Raw genomic sequence first — 17,966 nt, 5'->3', positions numbered from 1 at the left:
CAAAACATATATCACAATAGCCATGTTAATAAAATTAAGTGAAGTTTTCAATTTTGTGTACAGGTTCACATGCCACCAACTTTGAAAACTCCTGGATCTTCTGTTAAGGTTGCAGCTTTAAGAAAGATGCGAGATGCTGGATGGACTGCAATCTCCAAAGTGGATAGAAAGAAAAAAATGAAAGAAGCTGGAAAACTTTTTGCATAAGTGAAACTTACTGTAATGTTGAACTAATTGTTTAGTTTATCATATTTGAATACTCTGCCTTCATTACATTTTTGTTCCAGTAACTTTTTTTAAAAAAAGATAGGGTGTCCTGAGTCTGTTAAAAGGGCAGGAAGTGTTGGAATAATTTAAATATTATAAGCTTCCCCAAGAACTTATGTTCTATCTCCTGTAGGTACAGGTGCATGTGTGGAAAAGAATCAATGTAGGGCTCAGTAGAGTCCTCTTTCTTCCCATCCCTCCCTTGCTGGATCTAGAGTACTTTTGCACAGGGCCATCAGGAGAAAAGGTTATCTGGATGCATACATGGTAGGCTTGATCAGGGTTGTAAGTAATGACCAATGCATAGCATTCTATGATCAGCTAAGGACCAGCAGGGGACAGAAGAATGAAATAGTGCTCCACTAAGTCCTCTGCCAATCCTCTCCTGCATGCTCATTTGCATGTATAGGTTAACATAAACAGATTAGAAATGTAAGGTTAGTGAAAGAACGAATCAGAAAAGGCTCATGTTATTTAATTAAGCACAATATTACCAATGAAATTGAAAGTCATTCGTTGTCACTGAGTAGCAGATAACTGTATTCCACTGCTGGAAGTGTTCCTTGTTTTCAAATAAATATACTTTATTAATTTTATTTTCTTATTTTTATTGAGCTGGATAGAAGTTCAAATATTTATTGAAGCCACTTTAAAAGAGTTCCTGTGCTCCAACAATTATATGCCTCCTGGTGGTATTTGAAATGTTCCCTCATAAGTTGAAGAAAAGTCCACTTCTTTTTCACCAGGCAAAAACTCCAGTCTGTATTGTCCAGGTTGAGCACTAAATGGTAACTGATCAATCTGAAGCTCATCATCGTCATACACTGTCATGTTGGAATTAGAAATTCTTGGTGCATCATATAAGCCTCCTGATATTACAAGTGTGTCATCTGGAGTAGCATATCTATCCACTGTAAACAGTTTTTAAAAAATAAATATTACTGGGAATCCAAGCTTTTTCTGATCAATCCAAATCTGAATCAATCCAAAAAGCTAAAGACTTAAAATCTTTCTTGTGCAATGATACAATTTAAGTAGCATTCATAGAAAATTGCCAGTATCCAGTTCAGATGTACAACATACCCAGTGAGGATAGAAATATGTTGGCATGGATTCAAAGCAGCACATGTGAATGTTCTAGTTCTTCCTTTCAGAGGCAGCCCCTTACACTGGTCAAAAGGGTCATTTGCCTTTTGCAGTAGCACCTCAGGGGGCTTTGATATGAGCACAAATAAGTTTTTTGCAGCTGTGCACCCAGTACTCTGTGCCACAGGCCCTTGGTTATAAACATTATTCCTTTACATATTTCAAAAAAACAGAAATATTTTTAAAGCTAAACATTGATACTCAAAAACTTTCTCATACATGCATCTAGGCTGTATCCTTTCCCTGCAGGAAACTGTCACATTGTCTGGTAAACCCAATGTTTCCTGCTGCTGAAACTCCACTTCCATTTCAGACTCTACACTCCACACAACAAACAGCTAATTTTACCACTAGACTGAGAAACAGCAGTAGTACCTCTTGGAGCTGTTTTAAATTGTTACCATTTGCTGTGCCATTCCATTACTTAGCATGTAGTGGTTGGTAAGTGACTAAGGGAAGACAGCTACTATGAATGAATATAAAAAGCTGAGTATTGCCCCTTCCCATAATTACTCATTAGTCTTGTACATGATATTGGTATTTGATTTAAAATATACTAACCTGTTTCAAAAGAGGCATCATAAAGTGGATGATGGGAAAATTGGTCTCTTCGTTTTCGATATTTATTGAAAAAATATATAATGAATCCGAGAATTGTCAGTGCGAGAACAATGGCAAAAAATATGGTTAGGATGGTATCTGAATTGCTCAAACCAGCTCCTTCTGCTGCAATGAAATAATAAAGAAAGCCTACTAATACTTAGTTTAAAAAGCTCAGTAAAACTTAGACCTACCTGCCCGCGGACTGTCTCGCCAGAGTCGTGCATGCTCTAGTTATCTCCCGCTTGGACTACTGCAATGTGCTCTTCGTGGGGCTGCCTTTGAAGAGATCTGCATTGGTTCCCAGTACATTTCTGAGCACAATTAAATGTGTTGGTTCTGACCTTTAAAGCCCTAAATGGCCTCGGTCCTGTATACCTGAAGGAGCGTCTCCACCCCCATTGTTCAGCTCGGACACTGAGATTCAGCACCGAGGGCCTTCTGGCGGTTCCCTCATTGTGAGAAGAGGTTACAGGGAACCAGACAGAGGGCCTTCTAGGTAGTGGCGCCCGCCCTCTGGAACGCCCTACCGTCAGATGTCAAGGAAATAAGCAACTACAGTATCCTATTTTTAAAAGACACCTGAAGGCAGCCCTGTTTATGGAAGTTTTTAATATTTAATACTGTATTGTTTTTAATACTCGATTGGGAGCTACCTAGAGTGGCTGGGGAAACTCAGCCAGATGGGCGGGATATAAATAAATAAATAAATAAATAAATTATTATTATTATTATTAATATTAATATTAGTTTGAAATAGCTTAGTGTTCTGCTGACTGCAAATCAGTGTGGATGTTTATTCAGACATTTGTCCAGTCAATGATAATGGGACTTCTCGATAAGTATATTTAGGGTCTTGGGGGTTACTACTAATATAGTCTAGTTATTGCTACAGATGCTTTCATCATGTGTCATTTTCAATATCAAACAATTTAAGAGTGACTCTTCGAATGTGCATACAAAGGAAGGTAAACATTGTTCCAATATGTCCTTGTAGTCTGATGGGATACCTTTTCCTAAGAACAAACATGCTATTTGGAAGCAATAGGGGAAAAGCTAGGTGTGGGAAGGGTGATTTGGAGCAGATAAACAGGAGGCACTCCTCCTCCTGCCACTTCTCTACTCTTAACATAGCTTTTCACTATAAAACAACATCACAGCATCAGGTCTCAGTTTACATGTGTTTGCCTGTAACTTTATATTTTGTCCATCAGACCTACCTGGAAACTGAATTGCTGAAACTGAAAGGTAGCCCTTGCTGGTGATAGGTGGTGCGGTACTAGAAGGCTGGACTGTCGGTTTTAATGTGGTAGCTGAAGTTGTGACATTGAAATCTTCAACTGTGGCTTGATGTGTAGAATTAGTAGAGAATGACTCTGTTGGAAATGTCATCTCAGTTTTGGCTTCAGCAGTCATAGCTGATGTTTCTGTATGAGGAGAATGGGTGCTTTGTAGAAGCGTAGGAAAGTTGGTAATATTCACTGTTGTTGCGAATGTACTCAAGCTGGCACTTCCATTCTGCAATATAGTGATGTTGCCTGCTTCTGTACTGGAAACGGTCAGCCCTTCAGTCCTAGATGTGGTATTCATTGCTGGGATGTAGTTTGTAGTCTGAAGTGAAACTGTCTTCAGTATGATGGAGACTACAAGGCAAATATATGTTCTTTTGTCCATCATAGCTTTCTGTTTTTTCCTCGTCAATTATGTTAGCTTTTTCTTCTGTGGAAACATATTTAAAACAACAATAACAGAGTTATGGGTATAAATTAAAATTGCTTCTGCTAGGTTCTCTGCAAAAGCATTTAGAGGTGTAAAAGAGCAGAAGGCATTAAACTTTATCTTCTCAATTAATAGTTCTTTCATATAAGGCATACACCTCTCTGAGAGAGACACTGAGAGAGACAAGTAGGGTTAGAAACACACATCCCCTGTTATTACCAATTGATTCTGCCCCTTGAGAGGTAAGAGACAAACATGGATGCTCTGAGTAGAGCCAGCAGAAGCCTTTACCGCCAAACCAAGTATTTCAATGCTTCATTGTCAATTCCGTGGCTTATTGAAGGCATGTACCTCAGCAGAAATACATAAATGGAGTCTTAACGTGTCACAACTGTGATAGCATGTTTTCCTTGGACTTGGGTTAACTTTGATATATGCTAGATTTAGCCCTGAGCAATTAATTTACTGAGTCTTAGATTCCTATCAGTAACATGTGAAAGGTAGTGTCAGACCTCACAGGGCAAATAGGATGAAGATGATTGATGCAGTTTGTAATCATGAGCTGTGAATGTGGAACAATAATAATTGGCCTTTGGCATACTGAAAACTTGTAACCTTTGCCTCCGTTGGGGCTTATCAAGACTGTACTCTGCTAGGGTATGAATACCCTGTGTTAATGTGAAGGGCTTAACAGTTTTCATAGCACTACCAGAACCAGATATTCAAAACAACTACGCTGGTAAGTTATAAGATAAGATAACATTCTTTATTTTGGTCCAAAGACCCACAGAAGAATTTTCAAAAGCAAAATAAAACAGAAATATAGGGAAAGGATTCCAAGGCAGCCAATATGTTTTATCCAGAGCATGTAAGTTTCTATTTCTTATTACTTCTAAGAGGAATTTAGCCACGGTCAGGGTAGTATTGTTTGACATATCTCCAAGGAGGTACTTAAAGGTAGAAGGCTTCAGATTTTCCAGTTAAGTTTACCAATAAGGGTTTAATTAATTGATCTCTGGCTTGTTTGAACTGCTGACATTGTAGTAGGATATTCTTCATAGAGTCAAAACCCTGAGAACATAAGGAGAGCCTATTCTGATAGGGTATGCCAGACAGTCTGCCATTTAGTACTTCTGATGGAAATACATTTAGTCTGGCTTTGGTGAATAATCGACAATAGAGACAGACAGATTCATGAAATACAATGGTAACTGAAAATCATGGCCATAGTGGATTCCATATGCAAATAATATTTGGTTAACAGGTTGTTAACTTGTAGTTGACCTTTATCTTTGAATCTACTGCTGAATCAGGAGACAAGGAAACATCTTATTCTCCATCTCCTGTTTGCTGGAAAGAACAGGACTTGAATTATGAATCTAAAGATATGCATCAGGGCCAGCCCAAGACATTTCGGCACCTGAGGTGGACCCCAAAATGGCTCTCTCCTCCCCCCCAGGAAAGAAAAGGTGAGGAAAGTTATACATCAGGAACAGGGGTGGGGATGGGGGGAGAGATCAACATTGGGACCCGCTGCTTCAGTGGATCCTGCCGCCTGAGGCACAGGCCAAATCAAAGGCTGGAATAGGGAGGGACAACAGAAGGCACGTCTGCCTACTCCTCCAGTTCATCAGCATAATTCAAGTTTAGAAGGCAATTCCAAGCTCGCAACCTGGCAAACTGACAAGAAGCTGCAGCAAGTAGATTTTTTATTTACATGATTTACGTGCTGCTCTACACTTTCTCTTGTCCCATGCCTAGAAAGCTCGGGCCCAAGGGGTTTTCCACTTCTCCTGTGCTTTCTGGGCACGGGTCTGAGTGGTTTTCTGTTTGTCCCACAGCTTTTTCTAGGAAAACCTGCTCTCTACTGCTGAATCACAAATCCATGGAAGACTCGATTGACATTTGCTCTGATTCATCAGTACGGAGTGGGTTTTCCTGGGGGAAAGTGGTGAGACAAGCAGAAGTGTAGACAAACCCATACTTATGTAACTCCTGCTTCTCAGACAGGCCCAGAATCCCCCCAAAGCACTCTTCTTCAGCTTGAGATCTGTGATTCATCCAAAGCAATACACTCCCCTAACACACACACACTCTCCAAATCTCTTGAAACTCACCAAAGATGATGACGGCAGCAACGGCCCGAGTAACAGATACTTAGCCTTAGCGTGTTTCTGTTTGTTTAATTACTTGGGATATGTTCACTGCAGGGCTGGGCAAAGCCCATAGAGATCTCTATGGTAACGGAAAACTATAAAAGAATTCTAAGGTTAGTCATGCAGAACAATTATTGGCTGGGCTGGGCTGGCCTGGCCTGTCATTTGAATATAGCTGAGAAACTTAACAAGAAATGATATGTATGTACCATAAGATTGTGTTTCAGCACAACATGAATTGACAGGTGTATCAACAAAACAGTTTCTACAACTATCCCCATGGAATGATCTTTCCCAATTCTTAAAAGGAAGACTTTAACAATTTCCTTCTCAAGAATAAGAAGAGTATTAAAGCCACTGTGCTTTTGATCATAGCCCTACTTATTTTTCAGAAACAAGAGAGATGGTCACATGATAGTTGCATCATAGAGACATTCCAAATCAGAACAAAGTTGGATACATGATCTGCATAGAAAGAGGGCTACAAACAAGAAGGTGAAAAGAACTCAGTGCAAATAACTAGCACATGGGTGGTTAATGGGTGGCACTCCAGAGCCTGTTGAACTGCAATTCCCCTCAGTCCCAGCCAGTAGCGAGAGATGATGTGAGTTGTACTCCAACCACATTTGGAGAGCCGCCCATTAACAGAGGCTGTTTTAGGGGACACAGACACCCTTCCGGAATTTCTCACCAGTTTGTTTTCTGATGAGTACAGAAATAGTTTAGGAAAGATGTAGTAATTAACCAACAATCTACTGTAGTCTGGTTTACCTTGGGCTGCAGAGATATGACAAGAACGTTCTAGGTGACCCTTCCCAGATTTGCCACAGCAGAAATAGAAGACTAATTCATGAGGAAACAGAAGCAAAGTCTTGAAAAATGAATCTTGTTTGACAAACCAAGCTGCTCTTATGTTTGCTGGTTATTTTCCTCAGACTAGAAACTAAGCCAATCTTTCACATATGAAGAAAAGTAACAACCATACTTATAGTTCTGAAGTCACTGCCACAAGTCCAAAGCTGCACCATTAATATTTTCTTGTGCTCATCCTTCAGAAACCAGCCACATCTGCTCCAAGATTCTGGGAACAATACTTTACCTTACATACAAGCAGGAAGTAAATGTACTCAAATTGTTAACCAATTAGGCCTGCAAAAACAGTTTAATGATTCATACTGCAAGTGAATGATTAACCTGTGACTAGTGCTGGCAAGGATTAAATCAATCCATCTTTTTCATACAAAAGGTCACAGAAAAACAATAACTCAGTCTCAAACCCAAAAGCAAAGCACGGATAACAGCAGCCCAGTTCTAGGACACCTCACTTACCATGTGTTGATCTTCTAATCCAGTCTAAGACATGCTTGAGTTTTGGCTCTGCATTGGATGCATTCAGATGCTAATGGCAAGAGTGTACTTTTCCAGGAGTGGATACTGGTCCATGGTGATAATGGAAGTGAATGCTCCTACATCAGCATACCACATATGGAAGTGTCAATCTAGAATCAAAACCTACCAACATCTGGCAAATCCCTGTTCTAGTTCAGGAACAAATTCTCCCTAATTGGACATTCAAAATATTGTGTATAATCTGCATGCTCACTTCAGAAGCACAAACTGCTGTTGCTTCCTCGCTGCCCATTTTTCCTCCCCAACCCATGCTATGCTTATTCTGATTCATTCCTAGAATCTTAGAATTGTAGAGCTGGGAGCGACCCTGAGGATCATCTAGTTCAGGCATGTCCAACCAGTCTATTGTGGGGTGTCCCTGGTCGATCCTGGTTGATCGTGTGATCCTGGCCTGGCAAAAAATAAAGAAATCACTGCCAGTTTTTTTATAGTGGGAGTAGATCACAGTCTCTTGGGAGTTGGACATGCCTGTCTAGTCCAACTCCCTGAAATGCAGGAATAGGTATTTAGATTTATTTTATTCTACTTAATTAGATTTAGTTTATAATTTTATAATAAAAAGCACAATAACCAAAGAACACAATTTGTACTTTGAAACTTTGTAAGCCATTGCAGCTTCTAGACTTTGAAAGCAGGAGACAACATTTATCTGTTCCTACTTGGACAATATAATGTGGCAGCTAATGCTGGAGATGGGGGTGATTGCAATTATTGATGAGAGCTCATTATGAATTCACAGTAAGGACACTTGAAGGGACCCTAGATTCAGTTTTCTGACAACTTAGGGACTATCCAGATGTGGGGGTTTTTAACTGTACACTCCTGATGATTTGTGCTCAAGGTGGTTGGCTGCTTCTATGCAATCCCAATTTCAATAGTGTTTCTGCCTTCAAAAGTTTCAGGGCAGACATATTGTTTCATTTTCCATTGTGACTTCCTTCTGAAATCCGAACTTTTCATCCCACAAATCTTCCAGGCTTTGTTTTGTTTTGTTGTCCCTCCGTTGTGTGCTGCAGCAGAATAATTAGGTCTGCATCCCTTAACAATCTTTTCAGAATACTGGCACATTTTTACAACAAATGTGACATCATCGTCTTGCCTGCTTTTAAATAGTCATCTTTTGCATTTTCTGTAGCATTGCTTATCATTGAGGCACATCCAGTGCCCTGATATTTGGGTTCCTGGGATTACTCATCTGACGGCAACACGGCAGCGCTATCTTCTGTTTCATGAAAGTGCAACTCGTTGATGTCAGTGAGAAGGATGTTTTGCTTAGGAGAAAGGTTAGAGATGAATGATTAATACCTAAACTGGCTGTCATTGGATGGAGATCCTAGAGTTTAAGCGGCACATGGACAAGTCATGTAACCAGCTGGGAAGCAAGTGTGCCTTAGATAAATCAGAAATGGAGCTGGACTACCACGGTATAGTAGATTCTGAAGAGGTCTCTTAATGAGGGGAATTGTGGAAAGATCTGGTACATGACAGAGGAGTGTATTCAGAAAAAGGCATAACTACAACCTAGTGCAAGGGACTTTTACTATATGGAGTCTCTTGCTTCATTGTCTTGGAGTGAGAATTTGTCTCCTAGATGAAACCTCAGAATCTTCAGCTGAGGAGCTGTGAAGCTGGTCTGGTATTTAAGACACCTAAATACGTAATTTATTCTAACATAAATAATAAATAATAATATTTTTATATTAAAATATTTACATGATGGCCTGCACAAACCCTGCCAGCCGTTTCACAAATTTCATTAGACCAAATATGCATTTGCTCAAGCATAGGATAGGCACATTTCAAGCATCAGCCTCACCCCATGATGATATCTGTTTCCTCTTTAGCTAAACACATCTGATAGATGCCCAAGAGGAGATTCCACACCCCAGTTCACACCCCTTCCCTACCTAGGCAATGCAATAATGGCCCAAAACATCTACCTCTGATGTTTGCCTGCTTACAAGCCCTGCCTTGTATTGTTACACATCCTCTCCCCATTTTTTCAGACTCCCTCATCCACTCCCTTTCCACCAAAGATATAAACAAAGGCTCTTAAAAATAAATAAATGAGATTTTGTCTTTATTGGAACAACTTAAAGAGCTATGCATATTCCTGGCATGTTAAGTGGACCTTGATCTGATGTAGGGCAAACTAGACACTGAGTATGTCTAGAGCCAATGTAGTGTAGTGGTTAGAGTGTTGGACTAGGGTCTGGCAGAGCAGGGTTCAAATCCCTACCCGGCCAAGAAGCTCACTGTGGGTCTATTGGGCCAGCCACTATCTCTCAGTCTAACCTGCCTCAAAGGTTGTTGTGAGAACTGAGGGGGGCAGAGAGAGAGAATCTTGGAGAAAAAGGTGATGTTGCTGTGCTACAACTCCCATCATCTTTGATTACCGGCCATGCTAACTGAAGCCGATAGGAGTTGGAGTCCAACAACTTTTAGAAGGTTCATCTACTGGCTTTAAAAGTACATTTTACCTACTTCTAAATATTGCTGCTTTTTCTGTTCCATACTAGTCACTTCTTCCTTCCTTTCTTGGAATAAATTTTGCTGAAGGGTGCAATAAAAATGTTTTAAATAAATAAAATAATGTCCCACCAGTGTTTCAAAGCTGAACAAAAGAAGAAATAGAACCCGCTCATGTAAACCCATGGTGATGATTGCTGCACTCAATCCAATGCACCATTATCTTGCTAAAATTAATAGGACCGTTGTACTGATGCTGTACTTACATTTAGATCTGGCAATGTTCCAAAGATATCATATGTGAAGACTCCCCTTGATTCTCAGACGGAGCACCTGACAGTCATTCTCTGAATGTACCCCTGCTTAGTTCCTCACTCTCACACAATTTATTTCCTGCAGAAATCCAGGGTCCACCCATCTGCTGAGGGCCCCCATTTCTGAATTAGGGCCACCTGGGAAAGATTATATAACAATGAGATAATAACAAACTCATGTCCATGTGGCTTTGGCCAGCAGGAAACAACGGAGCATGCCCTTCTTTATTGCCAATATTATATAGACATTTAAACTAGGTTTATCCAATCCATCTTATATAAGTTTCCTGGGCATTCAGAACAACACAACATTTCCCTATTACTACATGACGAGACCCCAGAAGTTACATATTCATTCACCAGATTTTGCGCTGCCATGATAGATATTCAACGGAGAATGGTCTATGCTACAATGCCACTACCGAACTTCAGGAGGAGGGGGGGTTGCGGGCTCCCGACCCTGCCCACACTCCCGCGGGGCTGGCGTCAGCCTCGCGGGAAGCAGGGATTCCCTTAATTTACATTCCCCCGCAGCGCCAGCCAATAGGCTGGCGACGGGGGCGGGCCTTCCAGAGGCCACTTAAGGTCGGGGCAGCCCTTGGCTCGCCCCTTTTCTCCTTCGCAGCTAACTAGGTTTCCCACCCACCCACCCACCCACCCTTTAGGTTTTGCCATCGACTTTGCTATGGGCTTCGGCTGGTCGCCGCAAGGGGCCTGGTAGGAGTTTTTCCATTTGGCTAATTGGCTGGTTTTGAAGCCACTTGGTTTTTTCGCCTACCTCGTAGCAAATCGTCACAACTCCCTCGGTTTTGGCGGTAGGCATTGGCCGGTGTATTGTTATGCAAATGAGGTCGGGGGGGAGGAACGCCATCACCTCCCCCAATGCTTGAAGGGTAGTTCGTTCAAGGACTCCGAGGGGCGACGCCTCGTCCGAAACCTACGGAGGCTAGGGCCTAAAGCGCGCCCCCGATCGGTAACCCCTCGGGGAGCGCCTAGGGATATGCATCTTGGGTAGCTCCCCCTGTTGGTGTTTAACCCTTCCCGGTTAGACCAGATAGTCGGTTAGGGGCCAATGCCTAAAGTCAATACCTCTCTTACCTGTAATCAATAAAGTTGTGGCCATTTTTCGCCCATTAACCAAAATACTTGTGTCCGGTGTCTTTATTTATTCCACCTGGGGGGGGGGTATAGCCACGCAATTCAATCCTGAAGGCCCATATTGTTAGATCTGCACTTCTGAAGCCCACCCCATATCGCTGTGTTAACCGATCTTTTAATTTTTCTTATAAATTTTTACTCACCCATTATCTATGCCTAATTAAGTATTCTATGTATATGTTTGGTTCTTGCTCTTATTTATTTAATAATTATTCACTTAGATTCATACTGTTATGCTACTTATTTAGATGTTTTGCTAATGCTGGTCTATGACCGTAATAAAGAACTTGACTCATCATAGCATAGGTTTAAGAGATTTATTATAGAAAGTCAAATTAATTAGTGTTGCTTTTGGACACTTAAGCCCCTTTTGCCATGATGTAGATCTATTTTTAGAGACCTTGAGAAGAGAGGAGAAAGAAAAATGTCCCACAGACTGAATAATGAAAATGACTTCTGGCTTTCCGGTCAAATAAACTAGTCACCAGCCCTATGCAGCCAGTCGCATGATCCACACTTACCATTTCTAGGCACAGTCCTGAACTACAGGGATGCATTCAGCTGAGGCCACATACATGCTATACCTTTTAAAAAAAGGTAAAGGTAAAGGATCCCTGGACGGTTGAGTCAAAGGCAACTACAGTGGTACCTCGCAAGACGAATGCCTCGGAAGACGAAAAACTCGCAAGACGAAAGAGTTTTTCGTTTTTTGAGTTGCTTCGCAAGATGAATTTCCCTATGGGCTTGCTTCGCAAAACGAAAACGTCTTGCGAGTTTGTTTCCTTTTTCTTAAAACCGCTTGAAGAGGTGCAGTTGCGACTTGACCGTGCTTCGCAAGACGAAAAGACTCGCAAGACGAAAAGACTCGCGGAACGAATTAATTTCGTCTTGCGAGGTACCACTGTATTGGGGTTGCAGTGCTCATCTCGCTTTCAGGCCGAGGGATCCGGTGTTTGTCCACAGACAGCTTTCCGAGTCATGTGGCCAGAATAGAACACCGTGGCGGAAACCAGAGCACATGGAAACAGTTGGCAGGAGCTGGGATAGAGCAACAGGATCTCACCGCTGACCTTCTAATTGGCAAGCCAAGAGGCTCAGTGGTTTACACCACAGCGCCACCCATGTCCTATGTCCCATGTCCCCACCTTTACCTATACCTTTAAGGCACATTCAAAGCACATTCTTTCTCTCAAATAATTCTGGCCTCTGTAGTTTGTTAAGGGTTGCTGAGAATTTCATATATAGACCTCTATGTTCTTCCATCACCATTCAAATCTATCCTAAGACCCCCTGATCTGCAAACTGGGCTTGCTTCTCTCCCATGGCAGTTCTTTCCCGGCAATTGCCAATGTCAACAAAGGCTTTCCTAAATCCATATATATGTATTTTCATGTTGTGGTAAGTGAAGAATGAATATTAAATTAATTAGTTGTGCCATCCAGCTGCTAGGCGGAGATGTTATAGTTCTCCATATCTCAATTACATTTCCTGAATGGACAAGTATGAATCTTCAGTAGATATTACAGAGATTAGAAGTAGCAATTAATGCAATTACATAAACAGGTAGATCAGCCAGGAATTAACCAGAGGAGTATAAAATGCACTCAGAGTTTGTGCTGGACTTATTGCGTCTGAAGCAGAATCAATGAAGAATCTGGTTCTTGTGTGAAGGAAAGAGCCGGCTGACGGTCTTTCCAGTTTGGCATCACTTCACGGCTGATAGGTGGGTGTCTGGCCAGTGTTCTATGTAAGTATGTGGGGAATTCAGGAATGAATGCATATTTGTAGATGTTGGCAACTTGTGCCCTACTGTCAGGGTGCCTCCAGAATCCACACTGTCACTATTTTGCAGGAGGGATTTAAGTGTATATCATAAATTTAGACGTGTGCAATTAAATTGCTTGCTCACCCTAGTACAACAAATCTACCTTTTTAAAGACAGGCTGTTTGCAGTAAGTTAAGTCACAGGAAATGTACTGAAAAGCATGGCATGAATTAATGAGTTGCAGGAAGATGTATGGACACTGCACAAGCAAATCAGGATGGATGATCATTAAAGACCAGACATGGGCTTGTATCCATTATAGCATTAAGTAAATGTCTGCACAATGCAAGGATTTCTGCTTGCACAATAGAATTCACCTTTCTCCTCCCTTGTGCCCCGCTAAATCTGTTCTGGCAGTTCTCCCAACTTTTCAAAGCAGATTTGGTGAGGCTGCAGAGTATGCATGCAGGGAGAAAACAGAGAAAAATCCTGAAGAAGTGTGCATGCACACGAAAGCTCATACCAAGAACTAACTTAGTTGGTCTTTAAGGTGCTACTGGAAGGAATTTTTTTGTTTTGACTATGGCAGACCAACACGCTACCTATCTGTAAGAGAAAAATCCTGTCGCACAAGCAGTTATCATTGCACTGACAGGATGAGGAAAATTGATACTGCCCAGTGTCTAACCTCTGTGTAAGCTTTCTGCAAGCAAATTCGAATGAATGTTCAATGAATCTGGAGAAGCCCTCAGAAAAAGGACTTTTCCTAGGGAGCATTCTGTGGCATCAGCCAGAGGCTTGCCATTCTGTCATCGCTTTGTTCATTCAACCTGACACTCTTAGCAGAAGGAGCTCTATTTTCCCAAGCGATACTATATTACTAGCTTATGGCTTACAAATCCTGAGCATTATGTTTGACCTCTTTTTACAGTATCATTAACTTTGGTTTTACTGGGGCTGTTCTTAGTTTGCACAGAGGTTTTAGACTGAGGCAACCATGTACTGAATTGTTATGTGTTTCTCTGCTCAGCCTAGAGAAAACCTTCCATTGCTTCTTTATTCCAACATTTAAGAATGCTTGCTACTGTATGATTGGCAGAACATAATCATTATTGTCCAAGTTATATATGCATGCACCCTGAAGCTCAAGGGTACTTTTTAAGCATTGCTGATCCTTAGATATGCAAGTGCATGGGAATGACAGAAGGAAGAGAAGGGCAAGGTAGCCTTGATGCAGAGATTCTGTGTGTCAGGACAACTGTCTTTCTTCAAGATACTCCTTGTCTTTGCAGATGTACATATTATAGTTTAACTAGGAATTTCCCACTTGGACCTGCCCTCCATCAGTCTAGCTAGGGCACAAATAGCTTACTAGTTATTCTTTATGTTTATGTACACAGAGAACCCATGTACCTGATTGCACAGAAAGAAAAGATCAGAGAGTTTGGCAACGGAGACTGGGAAAGTCCCTTATATTCTGTTAATAAGCTACTCCTGACTTCACAATGTCTAATGTGACTTTGCCTTGCTTTGTTTTTGCATGCAGCATGAATCCTGCCCCTTTCACCTCTCTCTTCCTAGTCTTTGCCCTGACTTTGGGGCAGAGCATGTCCCTTTGTGTCCCCGTTGAGTACATCATCCACGTGGAGAAGAGAGAATGTGCCTTCTGTCTGGCCATCAACACCACCATCTGTGAAGGATACTGCATGACACGGGTATGTTCTTACAACACACTATTGAGTCCCTTCTTGGTTGGTTAGGAAAAAAGAGAGTGTTTAATAAGTAGCTTAGGACCTATGGAGTAAATAGGAAAGGATTATTAGACAACAGGGAAGACGAATGAGGTGATATAACGGTTTGAGGCATTATACTGAATGCGAAGGTGAAATGGGAGACACTGGGGTAGTCGAGGCTTTGAATCAATGGACTTTTCAGAGACATGGAAGTGATCAAGGACAGTTATCTGTTGCTTCTACTATGACATTTTCTTAATTTTTGAGGAAATGATTTTCCTTGAGCACATTCAATAATTATTTTTTGCTTTTTTTATTCTCATGAAATTTGGGTTAGCCATGTGGATTATAGGGCACTAAAGGAAGTGGAGAATGTGACTTCACCCCACCAGCACACAGCAGGCCCTCACCCATTACATGATGCTGGTTTAGGGTTGGTGTTGTACTAGCTCTTCCTCATGGTCTTCAGTAATGGAGTGCCAGGAGTGTGGGTAGAGAGAGGTGGAATCAATATGACCCTCATAAATATCAACCAAAACAAAAGAACAGCGATGAAGGGCTGTAGGTGAGAAGAATGTGGCCGGGGGGGGGGGAATTGCAATTATTATGATGACCATCAATAACTGATGGGTGGGAACTAAGAGCAGTATGTATTGGCAACAAATTGGATCTGAAAAATTTAAGGTCATGGTGAAAGATTGCACTCAAAAGGGTACCTGAGCAACAGGTTGAAAAGCAGGGTTAGCAAAGTTCCAGCAGTTTAATGAAGGTAAATGTTGAAAGAATGAGCAGATGTTCAGGAAGCAAATGGCCACTAGAAAAGTGGAGGGCCAATTCAGAAAGTGAAAAAACCAAAATATATAATTTCAGATTAACTGAATGGGACAAACCAAAAGAAGAGGGCCAAGAGGTCACAACCAATCTGTGGATATTTAGGAATTTGATCCTGCTCAGCAACCCTCCCCCAAATAATCATGCCAAGGAACCACACAAGGAACCAAGCTTGTACCACAAATTCAACATTATGGTGGGACTATGCATATGTCATAGCTTGAAAACCCCTCACAAGGATGAAATGGCCTTTCTTGCTTCAGCAGCACGGTTACAAAAATGTGACCGTTGGGGAGGGATGAGATGGAGAGATTTCTATCTGAGCACAACATAAATTATGCGGGTAGGATTAAGCAAAAAGCAATAACCACTGCCATTCTCTTACAGGACAGTAATGGTAAGAAGCTGCTGCCCCAGAGCGCCCTGTCCCAGGAAGTGTGCACATACAAGGACATGGTGTACAAGACTGTGATGATCCCTGGCTGTCAACACCATGTCGTCTCCTACTATTCCTATCCTGTGGCCGTGAGCTGCAAGTGTGGGAAATGCAACACTGACTATAGCGACTGTGTGCATGAGGCAAGCAGCACTGATTATTGCACTATACCTCAGAAGCTACATAACCTATAAGGCCCCTTCTTTTTCTCTCTCTTGCGCACAAAGACACACTATCCCTCCTGTCACATGGCAAGTTTTGGGCATCCAAGAATAAATAGAATGGTTAGCATATCCAACACTTGTTATGTAAAATTATTTAGACATTTTTTAAAAAAAACACAATCAGCTGCTGTTTTCCATTTTATCCAGGACTCACAGAAACAAAAATAATTTTCAGCAGTGTTACAAAGGTGCCTCTGACCGTGTGGTTGTACAGACACAAGGAATCCACATTCCTTTGTTGGATTCATTCTCCTTCCTGAGGAAAAGCAAAACAAGCCAGCCCCTTCCATTCATGCTTTGATAGAGAAGGGAAGTTGTATGTTCGGCCAGAATTGCTATGCTGTTCTCAGCACTGACAGCTACACCAATATTTCATTAGCTCCTGTGATTTGCTTGTCAGTCTTTGCCATTGGAGATCAAGACCCCTGTGGCACTCCAAAGACTATATTACTATATCGCAAATAATTGTAGACAGCATCTGTCATGGATGCTTTAGCTGGGATTCCTGCATTGCAGGGGGTTGGACTAGATGACCCTTGGGTCCCTTCCAACTCTATGATTCTGAGAAATTTCATGCCATAATAAATTAGGTACCACAGGACTCTTGGTTTTCTTTGGACTAGAGTGCTAGTTGTGTTCATTACAACATTGTTAACTAGCCATATAAAATAATCATGTGTATAATGAAGGTAGACAACTGCGGGGGGGGGGGGGGCAGGCAGGGTATAGCTAGAAACTGAACCATCACCCAGAGCATAGCAAAAGCTACTTCTGCTGAGTAGACATAGTGACAGGTGGTTGCCTAGTGAGCTATATGGATAAAGCACATCTTTCAGAAGACTAGGGTCATTTCAATTCATTTAGAAAATTGGCAAGGCTTACACAAATGTATTCATAATAAATAATAATAATAATATTTTTTTATTTATACCCCACCCTCCCCAGCCAAGGCCGGGCTCAGAGCAGCTTACAAGCAATAATAAAAACAAGATGAATGATTACAACTTAAAAACTAAAATAAAAAACATTAAAATAATTGAAGATTAAAATATTAAAATGTAGCCTCATCGCAGGAGAAGGAAAAGAAAAAAGAGAGGGAGGGAATCAAATTGGCTCCAAGCCAAAGGCCAGGCGGAACAACTCTGTCTTACAGGCCCTGCGGAAAGAAATCAGATCCTGCAGGGCCCTGGTCTCACGGCACTCACGGCGAAGGTGGAAAAATGTCGCCTTGGCTGTTGCTGTAACTTGTGCCTCCATGGAAAGGGAGGCGTCAAGGATTACACCTAAACTCTTAACGGAAGGCAATGGCACTAATTGGGCCCCCGCAAGAGAAGGGAGTTGGTCCCTCATCCCCATGCCATCCCGACCTAGCCATAGGACCTCTGTCTTCGAAGGATTTAGTTTCAATCGGCTCCCACGAAACCATCCAGCCACAGCTTCCAAGCATCTGGTCAGTATGCTTGGGGCTGAGTGTCATCAGCATATTGGTGGCAGCCCAGCCCAAAGCTCTGGATAATCTGGGCAAGGGGGCGCATAAAGATGTTAAATAGCATCGGGGAGAGAATTGCGCCCTGTGGCACTCCACACACCAAGGAGTGGCGCGACGACATTTCCCTCCCTAGTGCCACCCTCTGTCCCCAACCAGAGATAAAAGAGCACAACCAGTTACAGGCTATGCCCTGTATCCCCACGTATGCGAGGCGGTGGTCCAGAAGATCATGATCGACCATGTCAAAGG

General features: G+C 41.8%; 3 protein-coding genes across 10 annotated transcripts in view; 2 read left to right on the top strand and 1 right to left on the bottom strand.

Moving 5' to 3' along the window:
* Positions 1 to 863, top strand: part of SYCP1 (synaptonemal complex protein 1) — a 40,191-nt gene extending 39,328 nt beyond the window's left edge. For all 4 annotated transcript variants that reach the window (XM_081913895.1, XM_081913894.1, XM_081913893.1 and 1 more), the window contains exon 32: positions 64 to 863. In XM_081913895.1, coding sequence (XP_081770021.1) covers positions 64 to 207 — 144 coding nt within the window. In that variant the 3' untranslated portion in view covers positions 208 to 863. The remainder of the gene's footprint in view (positions 1 to 63) is intronic.
* On the bottom strand, positions 303 to 6,966 carry LOC309371350 (uncharacterized protein). Of its 2 annotated transcripts, none has more exons than XM_081913904.1 (5): positions 6,874 to 6,966; positions 5,850 to 5,983; positions 3,234 to 3,732; positions 1,975 to 2,139; positions 303 to 1,178 (listed from the first exon to the last, which is right to left on the bottom strand). In XM_081913904.1, the coding sequence occupies exons 3-5, from the start codon at positions 3,688 to 3,690 to the stop codon at positions 943 to 945; spliced, it is 858 nt and encodes a 285-aa protein (XP_081770030.1). In that variant the 5' UTR covers positions 3,691 to 3,732; positions 5,850 to 5,983; positions 6,874 to 6,966; the 3' UTR covers positions 303 to 942. The 2 variants fall into 2 exon arrangements, with proteins under 2 accessions (XP_081770030.1, XP_081770029.1); XM_081913903.1 differs by having other exon boundaries at positions 6,660 to 6,952.
* On the top strand, positions 3,739 to 16,302 carry TSHB (thyroid stimulating hormone subunit beta). Of its 4 annotated transcripts, XM_081913908.1 has the most exons (5): positions 3,739 to 4,600; positions 5,046 to 5,201; positions 8,434 to 8,581; positions 14,551 to 14,719; positions 15,956 to 16,302. In XM_081913908.1, the coding sequence occupies exons 3-5, from the start codon at positions 8,547 to 8,549 to the stop codon at positions 16,196 to 16,198; spliced, it is 447 nt and encodes a 148-aa protein (XP_081770034.1). In that variant the 5' UTR covers positions 3,739 to 4,600; positions 5,046 to 5,201; positions 8,434 to 8,546; the 3' UTR covers positions 16,199 to 16,302. The 4 variants fall into 4 exon arrangements, with proteins under 4 accessions (XP_081770034.1, XP_081770035.1, XP_081770033.1 ...); XM_081913909.1 differs by lacking the exon at positions 5,046 to 5,201; XM_081913907.1 differs by having other exon boundaries at positions 3,739 to 5,201.
* The last annotated feature ends 1,664 nt before the right edge of the window (positions 16,303 to 17,966 follow it).

This window comes from Podarcis melisellensis, assembly GCF_964234715.1.
Source record: "Podarcis melisellensis genome assembly, chromosome: 6".
Classification (NCBI taxonomy): Eukaryota; Metazoa; Chordata; class Lepidosauria; order Squamata; family Lacertidae; genus Podarcis; species Podarcis melisellensis.
This window is presented reverse-complemented; position numbering and strand designations above follow the sequence as displayed.